This window comes from Buteo buteo, chromosome 13 (genome assembly GCF_964188355.1).
Source record: "Buteo buteo chromosome 13, bButBut1.hap1.1, whole genome shotgun sequence".
NCBI lineage: Eukaryota > Metazoa > Chordata > Aves > Accipitriformes > Accipitridae > Buteo > Buteo buteo.
The window spans coordinates 1,785,538-1,801,447 of record NC_134183.1 but is presented as its reverse complement, the minus strand read 5'-3'; the positions used below and the strand labels follow the sequence as shown (position 1 = coordinate 1,801,447).

At 62.6% G+C, this 15,910-nt stretch overlaps 2 protein-coding genes across 2 annotated transcripts; both read left to right on the top strand.

The window, feature by feature from the left end:
* Positions 1-1,652: 1,652 nt before the first annotated feature.
* RPL38 (ribosomal protein L38) lies at positions 1,653-4,439 on the top strand. The gene is made up of 5 exons (XM_075044199.1): positions 1,653-1,777; positions 1,995-2,027; positions 2,458-2,518; positions 3,853-3,975; positions 4,353-4,439. Exons 2-5 carry the CDS (start codon positions 2,025-2,027, stop codon positions 4,376-4,378), a joined length of 213 nt encoding a protein of 70 aa, XP_074900300.1. The 5' UTR covers positions 1,653-1,777; positions 1,995-2,024; the 3' UTR covers positions 4,379-4,439.
* Positions 4,440-6,075: 1,636 nt separating this feature from the next.
* On the top strand, positions 6,076-15,397 carry TTYH2 (tweety family member 2). Its single transcript, XM_075044198.1, has 14 exons — positions 6,076-6,229; positions 7,181-7,353; positions 8,791-8,902; positions 9,327-9,547; positions 9,639-9,734; positions 9,825-9,897; positions 10,012-10,081; positions 10,244-10,299; positions 10,400-10,492; positions 10,582-10,674; positions 10,766-10,908; positions 11,028-11,213; positions 11,356-11,434; positions 13,406-15,397. Exons 1-14 carry the CDS (start codon positions 6,101-6,103, stop codon positions 13,487-13,489), a joined length of 1,608 nt encoding a protein of 535 aa, XP_074900299.1. The 5' UTR covers positions 6,076-6,100; the 3' UTR covers positions 13,490-15,397.
* Positions 15,398-15,910: the final 513 nt, after the last annotated feature.

The following is a 15,910-nucleotide window of genomic DNA, read 5'->3' as shown; positions in this document are numbered from 1 at the left end:
CGCAGCCCCCCGTGACTACGGGTGCACCTGGTCCGACGGACGGGGATCTCCACGGATGGGGCCATGGGTGATGCGGAATGGGAGCTCGTCCTCCGGCTGCGGAGCAGAGGAACCTCTGCGGGGCCATAACTCTTCACCCTCCATTAAACATTGTTGTTTAATAGGCCTGGAACAAAAATCCTCCTTTTTAGTGAGTTTCCCCAAAAAGCGCAGCAGTGATCACCCCCTCCGGCAGCCCCACCACCACCATGCCACCCCCCACGCTGGCATCACCTCACACACACACACACTCACCGGGGGTCCGGGGGGTCCACGTGTGCACGGACACCAGTGACCCCGTGGGAGCCCCTCCTGCCGCAGGGCAGCTGGGGACCCTTGCTTGGCTACTTGCAGGGGGCTGCTCCGCTCCCCCCACCAGCCTTCTCCCCATGGAAAAAATCCTTCTGCACCCACCTGGCAGGAGGGATGCAGCCAGGGATGGAGGGTGAGAAGCCTCTCCTGGCACCCGCAGGCAGCCAGGCAGGAACAGGGGGTGGGGGCGAGCCGGATCCCTTGGCTGTGCCATGCCGGGGACCCCTCGGGACACCCCCAGCTGAGGCAGGGAGCCGTGTGATTTATGGGCTTGAAATTCCCCCCAATTCTCATTTCTATCCCTGCGGCCTCGTCAGGTGTTTGTCTTCCACGATGGTTTATTCCCTTTTAATTTGAACCATCCATCAGTGCCCGTGCCGGACCAGGGTGCCAGGTCAGGGTGCCACACCGGTCCCATGGGAGCCACCAGCTCCATCAGTTCCCTCTCTTCACCCCGGGAATGTCGGATCTGGACAAGCAACCCCGCTGCCCCCTCACCCAGGGGGTCCGGCCCCTCCAGATGATGACCCAGGTTGGGGGGGGTGTCCCTGCACGGATGGGGCAGGGGGTCTCCGGTAGGGACGGAGGGACTCCAGTACTCATGGCCAGCACAGGGCAAACGGTGGCACGTCCCCAGAGCCAGCGCGGGGTGGGTGACCCCCCACCACCAAAAGTACCTCCAGCACAAGAATTTGGGGCAGAGCTGGAAACAGCGGCAAAGAGGAGGGTATGCAGCCCCCTGCCCCACTGCCCCCATCATCCCCACTGTCCCCGTTGTCCCCACCGACCCCACCCAAGCACCAAAGCATCCACAAAACAGCACCGTTGAGGAGCACCCCAACATCCCCAAATACTGGTCCTGCCCCAGGAAGGGCTTGGCAGGATGGGGACGGGGCGAGAGGGACCGAGGGGGCGCAGGGACAGGGACAGGAGGGGTTTCCTCGCCCCCCGCCATCCACCCCCAAGGATACTTGCAGGGATTTGGGGTGGTTTGTGGGTTTTGAGCGTGGCTGAAGCTCTCTCTTGTGGCAAAGCTGCTCCATTACAACCCTACCCGAGCCGTCGAGCCTCAGCATCTCTCGAGGGGGGGGGCCTGGCGCAGGGCTGAAGCCCTGCGCCAGGGGCCCCCCCCCGAGAGATGCTGGGGCTCGGGAGGCTGCCCACCCACCCAGGCGGCCTTGCTCCTCCCCGCCGACGGTGTACGGATGGATCGGGAAGGCCGGGATTGCCCGGTGCTCCCTGCATACCCTCCGTTAGCCGTGCAGCGGGGGCTGAGACCCCGCCAACTCATCGCAGAAACCGCGAACGCGCCACACCCCCTTTTCCTTTTTGTCCCTTCGCCCGAGCCGTACCCTTGGGGGGCGGGGTTAAGACCTGGATGCGGAAGTGCGCGCTCACTTCCGGTCTCTGCGCAGAGGTAGCGGAGGTAAGAATAGGTATAGTCGGGGGGGGGGGTTGTGCGGGATCCGCCGCCATCCGCGGCCGTACGGGGCTGGGTGGCTCCGGGGTGGGTCGGGGGAACAGAGGGAACTCGGGGCGACTCGGTGGTGGACGGTGAGCGCGGGGCGGGCAAGGGGAGACCGTTGTTGGGTGGCCGTTGTTGGGGACTGCGCTGACGCCATCTTGGGTTGTTTCTGCCGCAGGTTGGAACGCTCTGAGCCCGGCTTGGAACCATGGTGAGGAGGGGGGGGTAGGGGGTGGGGGGAGGAAGGAAGGAGGGTGGGCGGGTGTGAGGTCTTGTGCCTTGCCCCGTGGGGCTGGGGGCTGTCCTGTCGGCCCGGCGGGATGGGGGGGAGGTCCCTGGTTGCCTCGCCCCGAGTAGGGTGGGGGTACTGTCCGCGCCCTGCTGTGCTGGGGGTGATAGTGCCGACCCCCACGTTGGCTGGTTTATGACTGGGGCACGGCTCTGCTGTTGGAGGAGAGGCTCTCCCTGACCGGGCTGCAGGAAAGAGACGTGCCCCATGCCCTGGGGCAGTTACTGCGGGGTAGGTGGGGGGGTCTTGGCTGTGAGTGTGGGGGCTGAGAGCGATGCCGGGGCGCTCACGGAAACCAGTGCGTGAGCTTTCGGTCGTTTTCTGTATGCCGAGTTTCTGTTTTACATTTCAGCCTCGCAAGATTGAGGAGATTAAAGATTTTCTGCTGACAGCCAGGAGGAAGGACGCAAAGTGTGAGTGCCGAGGCTGCTGTTTGTGCTGCGGGGGAGGAGGAACGTGGGGTGCTCTGGCACAGGAGCTCTTCCCTGCAGGAGCAGGGCTCTGGGGCCATGTGTCCTCACAGAGATTGAGGAGCTCCTTGGCATGGAAGCGCTGAGGCACACACGGTGCCGAGGCTTTGGTCAGGCACAGCATCGGTGACGTTTAAAGCAGCTTTTGCTCGGTGTTGACTGAGGTCGCTGCCCATGAGCAAAGCCACGCTGGGTAGAGGGATGCTGAGACTGACCCTGCAGGTGGGGTCTGCTGTTGGGGGCTCAGGTCCAGGACTGGGGTTCGACCCGGGCAGGTGCTCTTACACCCACTCAGCTATGTTTCTTTCTCTGCTGCTCACCCTGGAGTGTTTTGGCCCAGCCCCAGCTGCAGCGTGCTGGAAACAATTTGCAAATATTTCCTTGTCTCTGATTTGCTGCAGTCTTGGAAAAGCTGCAAGATGTCAGACGCTGGGGAGTTCGATCAGAGTGACAAGTGAATCATACTCAAACTCAAGTTTTCCTTTGTTCCAAATACAAAGAGGGTTATAATTGAAACACTAGAAATGCTTTGTCTCAGTATTTAACAACGCGTGAAGAGTTTTCCCTCTTCTCTTGCTTATTTGGATCCAGCTGTCAAGGGGAAGAGGCACTTTCATTCTGGAAATGTTTTGTTAACTTACTGGTGTGGGCGAGAAGGGATAGCTCAACACTGAAATGCTGTTGTAGCTGATGACAGCCCCTTACAAAGCATTCCCATGCCTTTCGACTTGCTCCAGATTTTGCAGCAGCAGAGCTGCAAGGGCTCTGCAGCAGGGAAGGAGAGGAACTGACCCACGGCTCTGAGCGAGCTGCTTAGATAAAATGGCCTTAGGGGGGATATAAAGGAGATTGGAAGCGCTGGCTGTGGAGTTCAGAAGCCATGTGACGAGCTCTAGTGCAGCTATTTGGTTGCACAAGATGACACGGGTGAATAACAAGCCCGGCATGAACTGTCACGCTCCATTGAAAATTTGCGACGTGATAAAAGTTTTCATGTTGCTCGTCGTAAACTGCTGCTGCAGAGCAGAATGGCCTCAAAATAAACACATTGGCTTTGAGAAATCTGGGCGGCTTCTCTGCGAGACGGTGGGCTGAACCCTCTGGCTGGGGTGGTAGCTGTTTGTGACAACTATGTAGGTAAAAATAATACTTAATTTGGATTTTCTTTAGTGCCGGTGGGCCAGGGAGGGCAGTAATCATTCTCCCGGCTGGGGTGAGAAGGGAGGAGTTGGGGTGGGCTCGCTGCTGTCCTCCTGACCTCTTCCTTCATCCTGCAGCGGTCAAAATCAAGAAGAACAAGGACAATGTGAAATTTAAGGTGCGCTGCAGCCGGTACCTGTACACCCTGGTCATCACGGACAAGGAAAAGGCTGAGAAGCTGAAGCAGTCCCTGCCCCCAGGTATCGCTTTGGCCTCTGAAGGGAAATGTCTCGTGCTGGGGCAGAGCTGGGCCGGGGGTGGCAGGCAGTTGGGATCGAGGTGGGCGGCAAGACTCCCGCCCCATTCCCATGGAGGGGCCCCTGCAGAGCTCCAGCTGTTCAGCAGCCTTGTCCTGGCACGTGTCATGTCCCCGTTTCCATTCCGGGTCACTCTGTTTTGCTGTCCCTGCAACTGGTGCCATGGGGAACCAGAGGGCTCCAGCCACCCCTTTCTGTGGCTATGCCCCCCACCCCAGGCAGAGGCGGGAGGAGAGCTGCACCGGCCCCCTGCAGACCCGGCGATCATGACAGCGAGCCAAGCGTTTCCAACCATGAAGTCGTCTCTTTTTCCTCCCCAGGTCTGGCCGTGAAGGAGCTGAAATGAGCTATTCCCCTCTAGGTTTCTTTCTCCACCTTTGTTACAACAAATAAAAACCTGAACTGTTCTCCCCGTGTCCGGTTCATCCTTTCCCAACAGCACTGGGGTGAAACCATTCATGTTCCTAAAAACGTTTCCAGGATGGTGGCTGCTGCCGGGTTCGGCCGGGGACAGCCCTGAGTGAGCGGCTCCCCCAGGGACCCGGCTCGCCATCCTAGGGGTTCGGGAGCCGGTGGCTTCACTCTGCGCCCCGGCGAGAGCCGCTGGTGGTTCTTCTTCCTCGGGACCCAGCCCTGGGTGAAGGTCCCCAGTGGCACTGGGGGGGGGCAAGGTCTGCTGCTGGGTGAGCAGTGGGGCTGAGCTGGAAGATCTCTAGTTGCCCAGGTGGGACTGGGGTGCACTGGGATGAAGTGGGGTGGCTCCGGTCTGCAGTGAGCAGCGCCGCGAGCGGACATGGTGGGGAACCCGTCCTGGTTTCAGCTTGGGATAGTTAACCAGGACAGCGGGGTGGTGTGCCGGCAGTGCCGTCCCTGGGGCAGGCCCGGCGGGGCCAGTTTTTGGGTCGGCTCCAGTTTGCCAGGCCTGGAGCTGCCTCCATCTGCAGGCAGCTGTGGTGGGGCGATGGCCGGGCACCCCCGGCTGTGCCATGCCTGCTGGAGCAGGGTCTGGAACAGCAGGGTCCCTTCCCTGTGGCCCATGGGCCCCAGCAGGTGGTGGAGGAAGGGGTGCGGTGCCCTTATAGGGGAGGGGGGGGTGGTGCTCCTATAGCTGGGCAGTGATTGTACCTATAGTAGGGCAGTGATGGGGTGTGATTCTCCTACACCAGGGAGCTAACGAGGTGCAATGCCCCTATAGCAGGGTGGTGATGAGGTGTGGTGCCCCTACAGCAGGGCAGTGATGGGGTGTGATTCCCCTATAGCTGGCTGGTGACTGCACCTATAGCCAGGTGGTGACAGGGTGTGATTCTCCTATAGCAGGGAGTTAATGAGGTGTGGTGCCCCTATAGCTGGGCAGTGATGGGATGTGATTGATTCCCCTATAGCAGGGAGCTAATGAGGCATGCTGCCCCTATAGCAGAGTGGATGGGGTGTGGTGCCCCTATAGCCCGGCAGTGATAAGGTGTGATTCCCTTATAGCAGGGAGCTAATGGGGTGTAATGCCCCTATAGCAGGGCAGTGACGAGGCGTGGTGCCCCTATAGCTGGGTGGTGATTGCACCTATAGCCAGGTGGTGATGGGGTGTGATTCTCCTATAGCAGGGAGCTAATGAGGTGTGATGCCCCTGTAGCAAGGCAGTGATGGGGTGTGATTCCCCTATAGCAGGGTGGTGACAGGGTGTGATTCCCCTATAGCAGGGAGTTAATGAGGTGTGGTGCCCCTACAGCTGGGCAGTGATGGGACGCAATTCCCCTATAGCAGGGCAGTGATGAGGCGTGGCGCCCCTATAGCCGGGTGGATGGGTGCGATGTCCCTACAGCCGGGCGGTGCCGGGTGCGTTGCCCCCCGCCGGGGTAACACCGAGCCGTGAATCGGTTGCGGGTCCCAGCTCCGGGGCGGCGGGGGTGTGGCCGTGGGCGTGGCCGAGGGGGCGTGGCCGTGGGCGGGCAGAGCCCCGCGGCGTGGCGGCGCGCCCCCCCCCCCTTCTCCTTCCTCCTCCTCCTCCTCCTCCTCCTCCTCCTCGTCCTCCCCCTCCCCTCGGCGGCCCCAGCCCGGCCCCGGCGGCCCCGCCATGCCGCCCGCCCGCGCCGATTACCTGGCGCCCTGGTGGGCGGCCTGGCTACACGGGCTGCCGCACCGCGGCCTGCGCCTCCAGCCCGTGCCCGCCGCTTTCCGACCGCGGGACCCCGACTACCAGCAGGTACCCACCCCGCCGCCTTACCCCCCCACCCCTTCCCCGCCTCCCCTCTTTGGGTGGGTGAGGGGGGAAACGGAGCCCTCCCCGGGCTGGGGTCCCGCTTGCCGGTGGGACTACCCCCCCCCCCCCCCCCCGCGCCTTTGCCCGCGGCGCGATCGCCCCTTTCATCCGGCGGCGCCCGGCGCCAGCTCTGATCTCACGGCAGCACAAAGCGCCCTTCTTCCCCGGGGGGGGCAACCCTCCTCCTCCTCCTCCGCCGGGCCAGCCGGCACCGGTCCCCGCACCCCTCCACCCCGCCCCGGCCTCCCGCTGCCGCGGGGCAGCGCCGGCTCTGTCGGAGCCCCCCCACCCCTCGGGGGGTGCAAAGGCTGGGGGGGGTCCTACTTCGCTTTGGTGCCGTGCGCTTGGCTCTTACGACGGCCCCCAGCATCCCAGGGCACGGACCGCCGTGACGCCGAAATTGGGGAGGGGGGGGTGGCAGCGCCGGTGCCCCACATCCCACGGCATGCACTGCCGTGACCCCTAAATTGAGGGGGGGGGGGGAGCGCCGGTGCCCTGTATCCCAGGGCACAGACCGCCATGACCCCTAAATTGGAGGGGGGGGGGGCAGCGCCGGTGCCCTGCATCCCAGGGCACGAACCGCCGTGACCCCGAAATTGAGGAAGGGGGGTGGCAGCACCGGTGCCCTGCAACCCAGGGCACGAACCGCCGTGACCCCTAAATTGGGGAGGGGGGCGTGGGGGCAGTGCCAGTGCCCCAGCACCCCTAAGAAGGGCTGCTGCAGCCCAGCCTCTGCGACCCTGCATGGGGATGGGGACGGAGACGCTTCCTCTTTCCCCGTGTGACCGTCCCGTGAGGCGCTGGATGTGGCCGCATCCTGCCTGCTGGCTGGGTGCTCTGCGGCACGTGGCAGCCATGGTCACAGGCGCTGACTGTCCCCTCTTTCCTTCCCAGTCGCTGCTTTTCCTGGGCTTGGTGGCTGCCGTCTGCCTCGGCCTCAACCTCCTCTTCCTCACCGTCTACCTGATCTGCCTATGCTGCTGCAAGAGGGACCAGGAGCCTGAGACCAAGCGGCCCCACTCCTGCTGCGTCACCTGGATGGCCGTCACCGCCGGGCTCATCTGCTGGTGAGGACAGGGACCTGGTGCTGTCCCCCCATCACCAAGGGGGCTCTATGCTCTGGCCATGAGTGGCTTTAATTAGATCTGTGCAATTAAATATGGTCCATCCCTGCCTCCTTCTGCGCAGCCGCTGATGCCGGGGCAGCCCCAGAGACCAGCTGCGGGCCAGTCCTGTCCCCATCCCTGCAACAGCCATGCTGCCTTCCCGGCTAATCCCGGGCAGGAGCGGGGCCGGGTCGCTAATCCCAGCCCGGAGCAGATGGCAGGCAGCAGCGTGACCCAGCTGGCAGGTCCCACGTGCACCCAGCCTTAATTGTGACCAGTGCAATTAGGCGAGGGGACGCTTCTTCACCCAGCAGCGCTCTGGTGGCTTTCCAAGCCCGTCTCGGTTTTTGGCAGCCCGTGGCTCGGAGGACCCCTGCCAGCCAGCCTGCGTGCCCCCCGGCAAGCCTGGCCTAGGTGGGGACGGGATGGGACACGGGGCCCTTTCGCTGCCCAGCCATGACCCGCTCGCCAGACAAAGGGGCTGGTTTTGCCTGGGCGGAGCGAGATGGCTGCCTGCGAGCATTGTACGGAGCAGGGAAATGGCACTAATGAGCTTGGCAGGATCCCCCCCCTCCCGCCCCGACCCCGGGTCCTCCCGCTCCTCCAGCCTCAGGGCACCCCATGAAGCGTGGTGGAAGGGCTGGGGCGTACGCCGGCAGGGGATGGTTCTGCGGCTCCCCTGGGACTTTGAAACACACCCCCCCCCCCCGACACCACGCCGAGGCTGTTTGTGGCCATTGAAGGCTGAATCGTGGCGAATGGGCCGGTATCTGTCAGTTTTATCGGCATCTGCTGCGGGGAGGGAGGGAGCACCACGTGCAGGCACGTGCCTGGCCAGGGCAGGAGCACATCCCTCCTCGGAGCTGGCTCCGACCTCCAGCCTGGCTTCGCCCGCTGGCACACCAGGTGCCGGGGAGCATCAAAGCAGCCACGGTGAGCTCGCCACAGGGCCTGGAGCGGCCGCGGCACGGCCCCCAGCCTGCCGCCCGCCTGCCCTCCTGGGACTGAGCCTGGGAGCAGGTTTAATCGGGAGCGACGTCGCTTCCAGTGGATTCCCCTAATCTGCTTTGCCCAGCCCCTCCGCCCTCAGTCTCTCAGGGTTTGGCAGGAGGAGCTTCAAACCTGCTGTGTCCAGCCTGTGGAGCAGCTTTGGGATCGGGCATCCCCAGGGCCCACAGGCACCGGCAGGGAGCAGGTCCCCATCACGGTGATGTCGTTATCCCATCTGCTTTGGCTCTGCCCTGCGGGGGTGGGGGTGTCCCCCGAAACCAGGATGCTCTGGGGAGTGTCCCCTGTCCAGCTTGTGTCCCCACATCCTCCCTGGCCCCAAGGCAAGGCACCCATGTTGGGGTGAGCATTTCCCTCCCCTCTAATTGGTGGTCCCTTCTCTTCCCACAGCGCGGCTGTCGGTATCGGCTTTTACGGGAACAGCGAGACAAACGACGGGGTTTATCAGCTGCTCTACGCCCTGGACCACGCCAACCACACCCTGAACGGCATCGACTCGCTGGTAGGGCTGCAGGGCAGGGTCCCCCCCCATCCGACCCCCTCCACAACCCCCAGGGTCGCATTGATTCTCCACCCTGGGTTTGATTAAAGCACTGGGAAGGGAGGCATCTGGCTGGAGGGACCCAGGCGTCCTGTGCTGCCAGCTGAGCCTTGCCTTCTGCGGCCAAGCCCCCGGGGCGCCGAGCGCGGGAGGGTGACGTCACCCCGCAGAATGGAGCCTTTGTGGCCGGGAAGGGCCGTGGGGGCCGTGGCAGGGCTGTCCCGAAGGATGGATCCAGCTCGAGTGCGGGGGGGTTGACGTGGGGCTGTTCTCCTGGAGGGTCGGCGTCCCACGGACGGGGTGAGCGGCTCCACCGGGTGCGGGGCTGATGGCAGGGAAGCCCCCGGCGCCGTCCCAGGGGGGCTGACCGTCCCACCATCCCCAGGTGGCAGGCACCACGCTCCAGATGCAGGTGGGCTTGGAGCAGCACCTGGCGCGGCTGAACGAGCTCCTGGCCGCACGAGGGGACTACCTGCAGACCCTCAAGTTCATGCAGCAGTTGGCCGGCAGCATCGTCCTCCAGCTCTCGGGGCTGCCCGTCTGGCAGGGCACCAGCACTGATCTCACCGAGCTGGCCGGCCACGTCGCTTATGTCGAGTATTACCGGTGAGCGGGGCCATGGCGCTGGGCTGCCGAGGCATCTTCTGGGGGGGCTGGGGAGGTGGACGTGCGTGACGGAGCCTTCCTCTGCGCCCAGGTGGTTGGCTTATCTCCTCTTCTTCATCCTCGTCCTCACCGTCTGCCTCCTGGCCTGTCTGGGGCTGGCCAAGCGCTCCCGCTGCCTCCTCACCACGTGAGTACCCTGTGGCCGGGCTCGGCGGTGCTGGAGCTGCCGAGAGCGGCAGAGCCGGACCCCATGGTGTGCTCACCCCTCTCCCTGCAGGATGCTGTGCTGCGGGCTGTTGACGCTCATCCTTAGCTGGGCTTCCATGGCTGTGGACACGGCAGCAGCGGTGGTGAGTGGGGCCGGGAAGGGAGGGGGGGTACCAGCTGTGCTGGGACAGAGCCGAGGGCTGAGGGCACCCGTGCCATCCTTCCCAGCCTCAACGACATCCCTCTCATCCTCGCAGGGCGCCAGCGACTTCTGCGTGGCCCCAGATAAGTTCATCATGAACCAGACGGAGAGTGACATCAGCGCAGGTGAGAGCTGGCTGCAGGGTGGAGATGTGCTTGGGGTAGGACCCCGGTGGTCCCCCAAAACCTGCCTGGGGGTCTGGTGCTTTCCGCTGCCATTCTGCCACCCCTACGCTGCTCTCTGCTCCCTGAAAACGCTCATACCGATGTCTCTCGTTCGCTTTGCAGAGGTGGTTCACTATTACCTGTACTGTGACCAGAGCCTGAGCAACCCCTTCCAGCAGGTACGGGGGACCCGGGCACCCCGCTTCGTGCTGCCTGGGGCAGGGGGTGTCCCCAGGGGCTGGGCAGCTCTGTGACTGCTCCCCACTCCCCCTGCTGCAGGCTCTCACCGTCTTCCAGCGCTCGCTCACCACCATGCAGATCCAGATCCAGGGCCTGATACAGTTTGCGCTGCCGCTCTTCCCGACCGCCGAGGTACGGGGTGGGGGGAGCCGGGGCCCCGTGCCTCCCCTCTGCCCCCCGTCTTGCCCAGCACTGCACTAACCCCCACCTCTCTCCCACAGAAAGACCTCCTGGGGGTCCAGCAGCTCCTCAACTCCTCAGAGACCAGCCTGCACCAGCTCACAGCCATGCTGGACTGCCGGGGGCTGCACAAGGTGAGGGGGGGGACACTGCAACAGGGGTGTGCAGCTCCTGGGGTCACCCCCCACCATCGCCAGCCCTGCCCCATCCCATGTCCTGCTGCAGGACTACCTGGACGCCCTCATCGGTATCTGCTACGACGGGGTGGAGGGTTTGCTCTACCTGGTGCTCTTCTCCCTGCTGGTGGCTGCCTCCTTCTCCACCATCATCTGTGCCACGCCGCGTGCCTGGAAGCACTTTGCTGGCAGGTGGGTCTGCCTTCACTGGGGGGCACGGGGGCTGCGTGCGTGGCATGAGAGCTGGGCACGGGGGGGAGGAATTGCCTTTGGGGCCGGGGTGGGTGAGCACTGGCACCTTGTCCCCGCAGGGACCGGGACTACGATGACATGGACGAGGAAGACCCCTTCAACCCGCAGGCACGTCGCATCGCCACCCACAACCCGGCCCGGGGGCAGCTCCGCAGCTTCTGCAGTTACAGCAGCAGCCTGGGCAGCCAGAGCAGCCTGCACCCCCCGGCGCAGACCATCTCCAATGCCCCCGTCTCCGAGTACATGTAAGACCCCCTTCCTCCGAGGCGCTGACCCTTGGGTGTCCCCCCCAAATCTTGGGGATGGAGCATCACCCCACACTGGGGGCACAGGATGATGGTGGGGGTCTCACTGTGCCCCCGACTCTGACGGGCTCTCCCCCTTCAGGAACCAAGCCGTGCTGTTCGGTGGGAACCCCCGCTACGAGAACGTCCCCCTGATCGGCAGAGGCTCTCCTCCTCCCACGGTACGGTGGACGGCCGAGGCCAAGTCCTTCTTGTGATGCCCTCTGCGCTGGGGTGGGGGGTGCTTAGCTGGCTGGAGCGGAGACCCTCTGCTTTGCCGGAAAGCCGCTCACCTGGGGCACTGATGAGGTTTGCCGGGATGGGGACAGGGATGGATGAGCTTGGCCCCCTCCTCCTGCCCTTGCAGAGGACGTGCCCTATCTGTGAGCGCATCCCTCCTGCCCGTCTTGCTAACCCAGTTCCTGGCCGGCCCGTGGAGGCTGTGGGGAGAGGTCACCAGCCACGTGCTCAGAGGAGACCAAAATAGTCTTCCCTTCAGCTGCTCTTCCTTGCTTTATTTCTTATTTATTCTGGCTTTCAAAAGACGTTTGTCACAGTCACCCATGCATGTTTACATTTCCCTGCTGTTTGTTTAAACCCACCCTGTCTGTTAATGCCTGCTTTATTTCTTTTTCTTTTTTTTCTTCTTTTTTTTTTTTTTTTTTTTTGCATCAATTATTTTGGAGCTAAGTTGCCCATCAAGAGTAAGTTCACCCACTTCCTTCTTCCTCCTCGTCCCGGGGCAGCAGCTGGGTTCCCGTCCTCCTTCCCCTCCACGGTGCCTCCGTTAGTCTCCTTTCCTGTGGGGCTGGTTTGCTTTCGGGAAGAGTGCGGAGGGCTCGGGAGGGACAGGGCTACATTTTGTCCCCAGCCCAGGTACAAGAGGATTTGCAGCTCCCATGCGTTGGGAGTGGAAATGGTCCCCGTCTCCATCCCCTTCTCGGCACAGTTTTTCCCCCTCCTTTTCTGACAGCATTTAATCTGCTTCAGTGCCTCTATCCAAAGCGGTAGTGCCCCCCGGCTCAGCCCTCACGGGCATGGCAGCGGCACCGCGGTGGAGCTGGGGACGCGGCTCCAGGCACGCTGCTACAGCAGGGACATCGTGCTCACCTCTTCTGGGGAAGATTTTTGCCATCAGGTGAAAGCGTGGAGCCACGCCAGCGCGGGAGGCTGTAATCCGATTGTGCAGACCTGGCAGCTGGCAAGCCTCTTCCCCGGGGGGGATGAACACGGCGGGGATTAATTTGAGCACTTCTCCCCACCCTGAATGGTCTAATTTAACCAGGATTCAGATCCCTGAGGAAGGACTTTCACGGTCCAAAATAACAAACTCGGAATAATCTTCCTTAATGCCTGGCCGGGTGTCCCTCCCTTCTGTAAAATGCTGGAGAAATTTAATTCTGCAGCATTGGCAGGGTGTGGGGGGGCTGGAGGTTTTGGCCTCTGCCCTGGGCTCGCTGCTACCCCCTTCCCAGTGCAGCGAGGGGACCTTGCCCTGACTGGGGAGCCCCGGGGGGGTTCAGCCTGCAGCGACTGCCGGCGCAGGCACCCGGTGAGTGCCAGCACACCCGAGGTAAGGTTTGTGTGTGGACAGGGAAGATCAGGGGGCACAACCCAGCTCAGCTGCCGCAGAGACCCATCCTGCTCCACCACCGCGCCAGCCCAAGCCGGTGCCTGGGGTGCAACCGTCCCCATGCCGGTGCAGGGAGGGGAGCTCAAGCCCATGGCTGGCATCCCGGTGTGAGCCCCTCGGGATCAGATGCATCCAGATGCGGTGATTGGGGCTGAATTTGCAGCCAGGCTGGAGTCGGGAAGGTGGAAGACGAATGTGGCCAATGTCCCAGCAGTGTGGGAAGGGACAAAGCACAGCATGAGGCACTTGAAGCATCTTGGCTGGGGCGGAAGGGGGGGTCTCTTCTAGCCCTCAAAAAGCTGTGACCCAGGGTCTGGCCCCCTTACCCACGACAGCCTGGCAGATTAATTGGGGATTAATAAAAATGGGAAGCAATCTTCTCTCTTCATCCTCGGGCTTTCTCTGGCAGCTCAGCGGCACATGGCGGTGCAGGGGTTGGGTTTGATGTGGCTGGTGGGAGCTCGGCAGGGGCACACTGTGGGTTGGGGGTGCGCTGACCCCCCGTGTCCTCTCCCCACAGTACTCCCCGAGCATGCGAGCCACCTACCTGTCCGTCACCGATGAGCACATCAGGCACCACAACAACACCGAATTCCCAGCCTAACGCGCTTGCCCGGAGCAGCTCGCGGGAGGAGAAAATGCCACCGGCGTTTCTGTAACGGGAAACCAAAGACACCTGGAAAAGACGCGGTGGGAAGCCCGGCAGCAGCGGCCAGAGGACAAACCCCAGCAGTGGGGAGCCCCGTGTCCCCCGCGTGCTCCGCGCACCCTCCTCTTCCCCCCTTGGCAGCTTCTGCTCAGTCTCAAGTCTTCCTGCCTTACGGCCGACAGCGACTCCGGGGCCAAACGCCGGTCGGTAGCAGGGCAGTGCCACGACCGAGCTCCTGGTGTGCCGGGAAGACCGGAGACGCTTCATGCCCCCACGTCGGCTTCTCCTTTCCCTTCCCGTCTGCACCAGCTCGGGGATGTTTTACACCACAGAGGGAAGCCTTCTCCAGTTCCCTCTGCCTGGAGCGCAAAGCCTGGGACCACGGGCTTGCCCCCAGCACCAGCCCCTCGGGCAGAGGTCCGGGGCAGCGGCTCCTTCACCTCCGTAGCAATGCAGTACCAACCACTAGTGATGCCAGCCCCTTCCTGATGCCCGCAGGCAGTTTTGCCACCCGCCGACGGTGACACCGGCTGCTCCCCTCTGCCATGCTCCTGCTCCGCAGGGGCAGAGCCGGCTCCCCGTGCCCCCCTCACTGCCTCCCCCCCGCCTCAGCTGGAGCTGCCTTAGCCCCAGGTTCAGAGGCTGTAGAATTAGGGATGTTTTGGCCTTGCTGGTTTTCCTTTGCTTTGCTCCTGGGTTTTACGAATTCTCTGCAGGGCTGAGGCGCGGTTTGACTCGCTGCTTCTGTTCCGGCGTGGTTTTACTGCAGTGCATGTTGGTAGCAGGTTTTGGGCTGGTTTGTAGGCTCAATTTGGCTCCCCAGGGCAGGCGGGCTGGCTGGCAGCATGGGCTGGGGCAGGCTCCCCTCCTTCTGCAGGACAGCCCTGGGGTAACCATGAATCCCCTGGGAGAGGGTTAGGGACTACTCAGGCATCCCTGGGGCAGGATGCGGTCCTGGGGAGGGGAGGGGAGGGGATGGTCCTGCCACCCTGGCTGGCTTGCCCAGCATTGCCAGGGCTTCAGGCTAAGTAGCTCTGGGGGCCAAGGAGGCAGGGGGAAACAAGCACGAGCCAAAATGGATCCTTTGTGGCTACCCGTTTTGGCACAGGCTGCCCCTGGAACCTCGGCGGGATGCAAGCAAAGGCCCCTTCCCCACGGCAGCCCCTCGCTTGCCATGGGGCAGGGAGAGCCCCTGCTCCATCCATCCCACTGACTAGGGATGGACCCAGACCTCCAACCCAAAAGGCTGCGGATAGGGTGATGGATGTTTTCCTGCCCACTCATCCTTCTGGTCCCTCTTCCCCCCGAAACCCAGGACGAGTTCAGCTCTCATAACCACGTTTGGCACCGCGGCGGTGGCTTAGCCAGGGCTGGGTTCACTCCAGGGCTCTTCCTCACTGCAAAGGTTGTACTCACACCGTGGGAGGGCAAAGGCTTTCCCTGTCTGATTGCAATTAGCAGCTGCCTCCTGTGCTGCTGGTGGTGGCTATCCATCCCTTCTTCCCTGCTTTGGCTAACAGTGCTGCAGCCAGGCAGACCCCTGGGGTGGCCAGGTTGTCCCCCTCGGGCGAGCCAGGGGGGTCTTACTTGATAGCAGTGACTCACTGTGTCTTTTAAAGATAACTTGTACATACCCTTCAGTCCCCTAACACTGTCTGTCTGTGTTACATGTGACTAGCATTACTTGCTGTTGGAAACTTCCAGGGGATTTTTTCTTTTTTCAGCTTTTAATGTTTTGATGTAACGGTACTGGTAGAAGAGCTGTTTTTTAAACGCATGTGAACTAACCTCATTAGGACTCCATCTAGGAGCTGGAGTCCGGCCTGATTTGTATGTGCCCTCTGGGGAAAAGACAATAAACACTTGTACTAAACTTATCTCCTCCTTGCTGGCTTCTCTGGGCTGACCTGCATCTGCTGCCCCTGCTCAGGTTGCTCTGCTCATCCTGGAGTGCCGGCTCTGCCAGGCTTGGAATCTTCATGGCCAGTGCAAACACATTGGTGCAAGCACCAGTCCCAGCATTTCTTTGCAGTCAAAGCGGTTTTTAATTGGGCTTAAATCCCCTGGCTGCGCCTTGGACTGGTTTTGGCTGTGACAGGAGCTGGGGGACGACTGGAGCCATTTCAGGTGCGTCAGTGCTGGGGAGCGGAGGGGGACGCGGGCTTTGGGGGTGCAGCGTGCGTGGACGCATGCCCTCGGTGGGAATAGAGGATGGTGCTGGGGCTGGAAGGTGACTGCAGGGGTCTTGGGTGGGTTGTGCCCTGGGAAAGGGTGTCGAGAGCTGCATCTCGTGCTCCTTTCCCACCCGATCTCCCATCAGAGTGAGCCAGAACCTGCAGTTTGGGTGACACGGCGTGAGCGTGGGTGCGCGGGGAG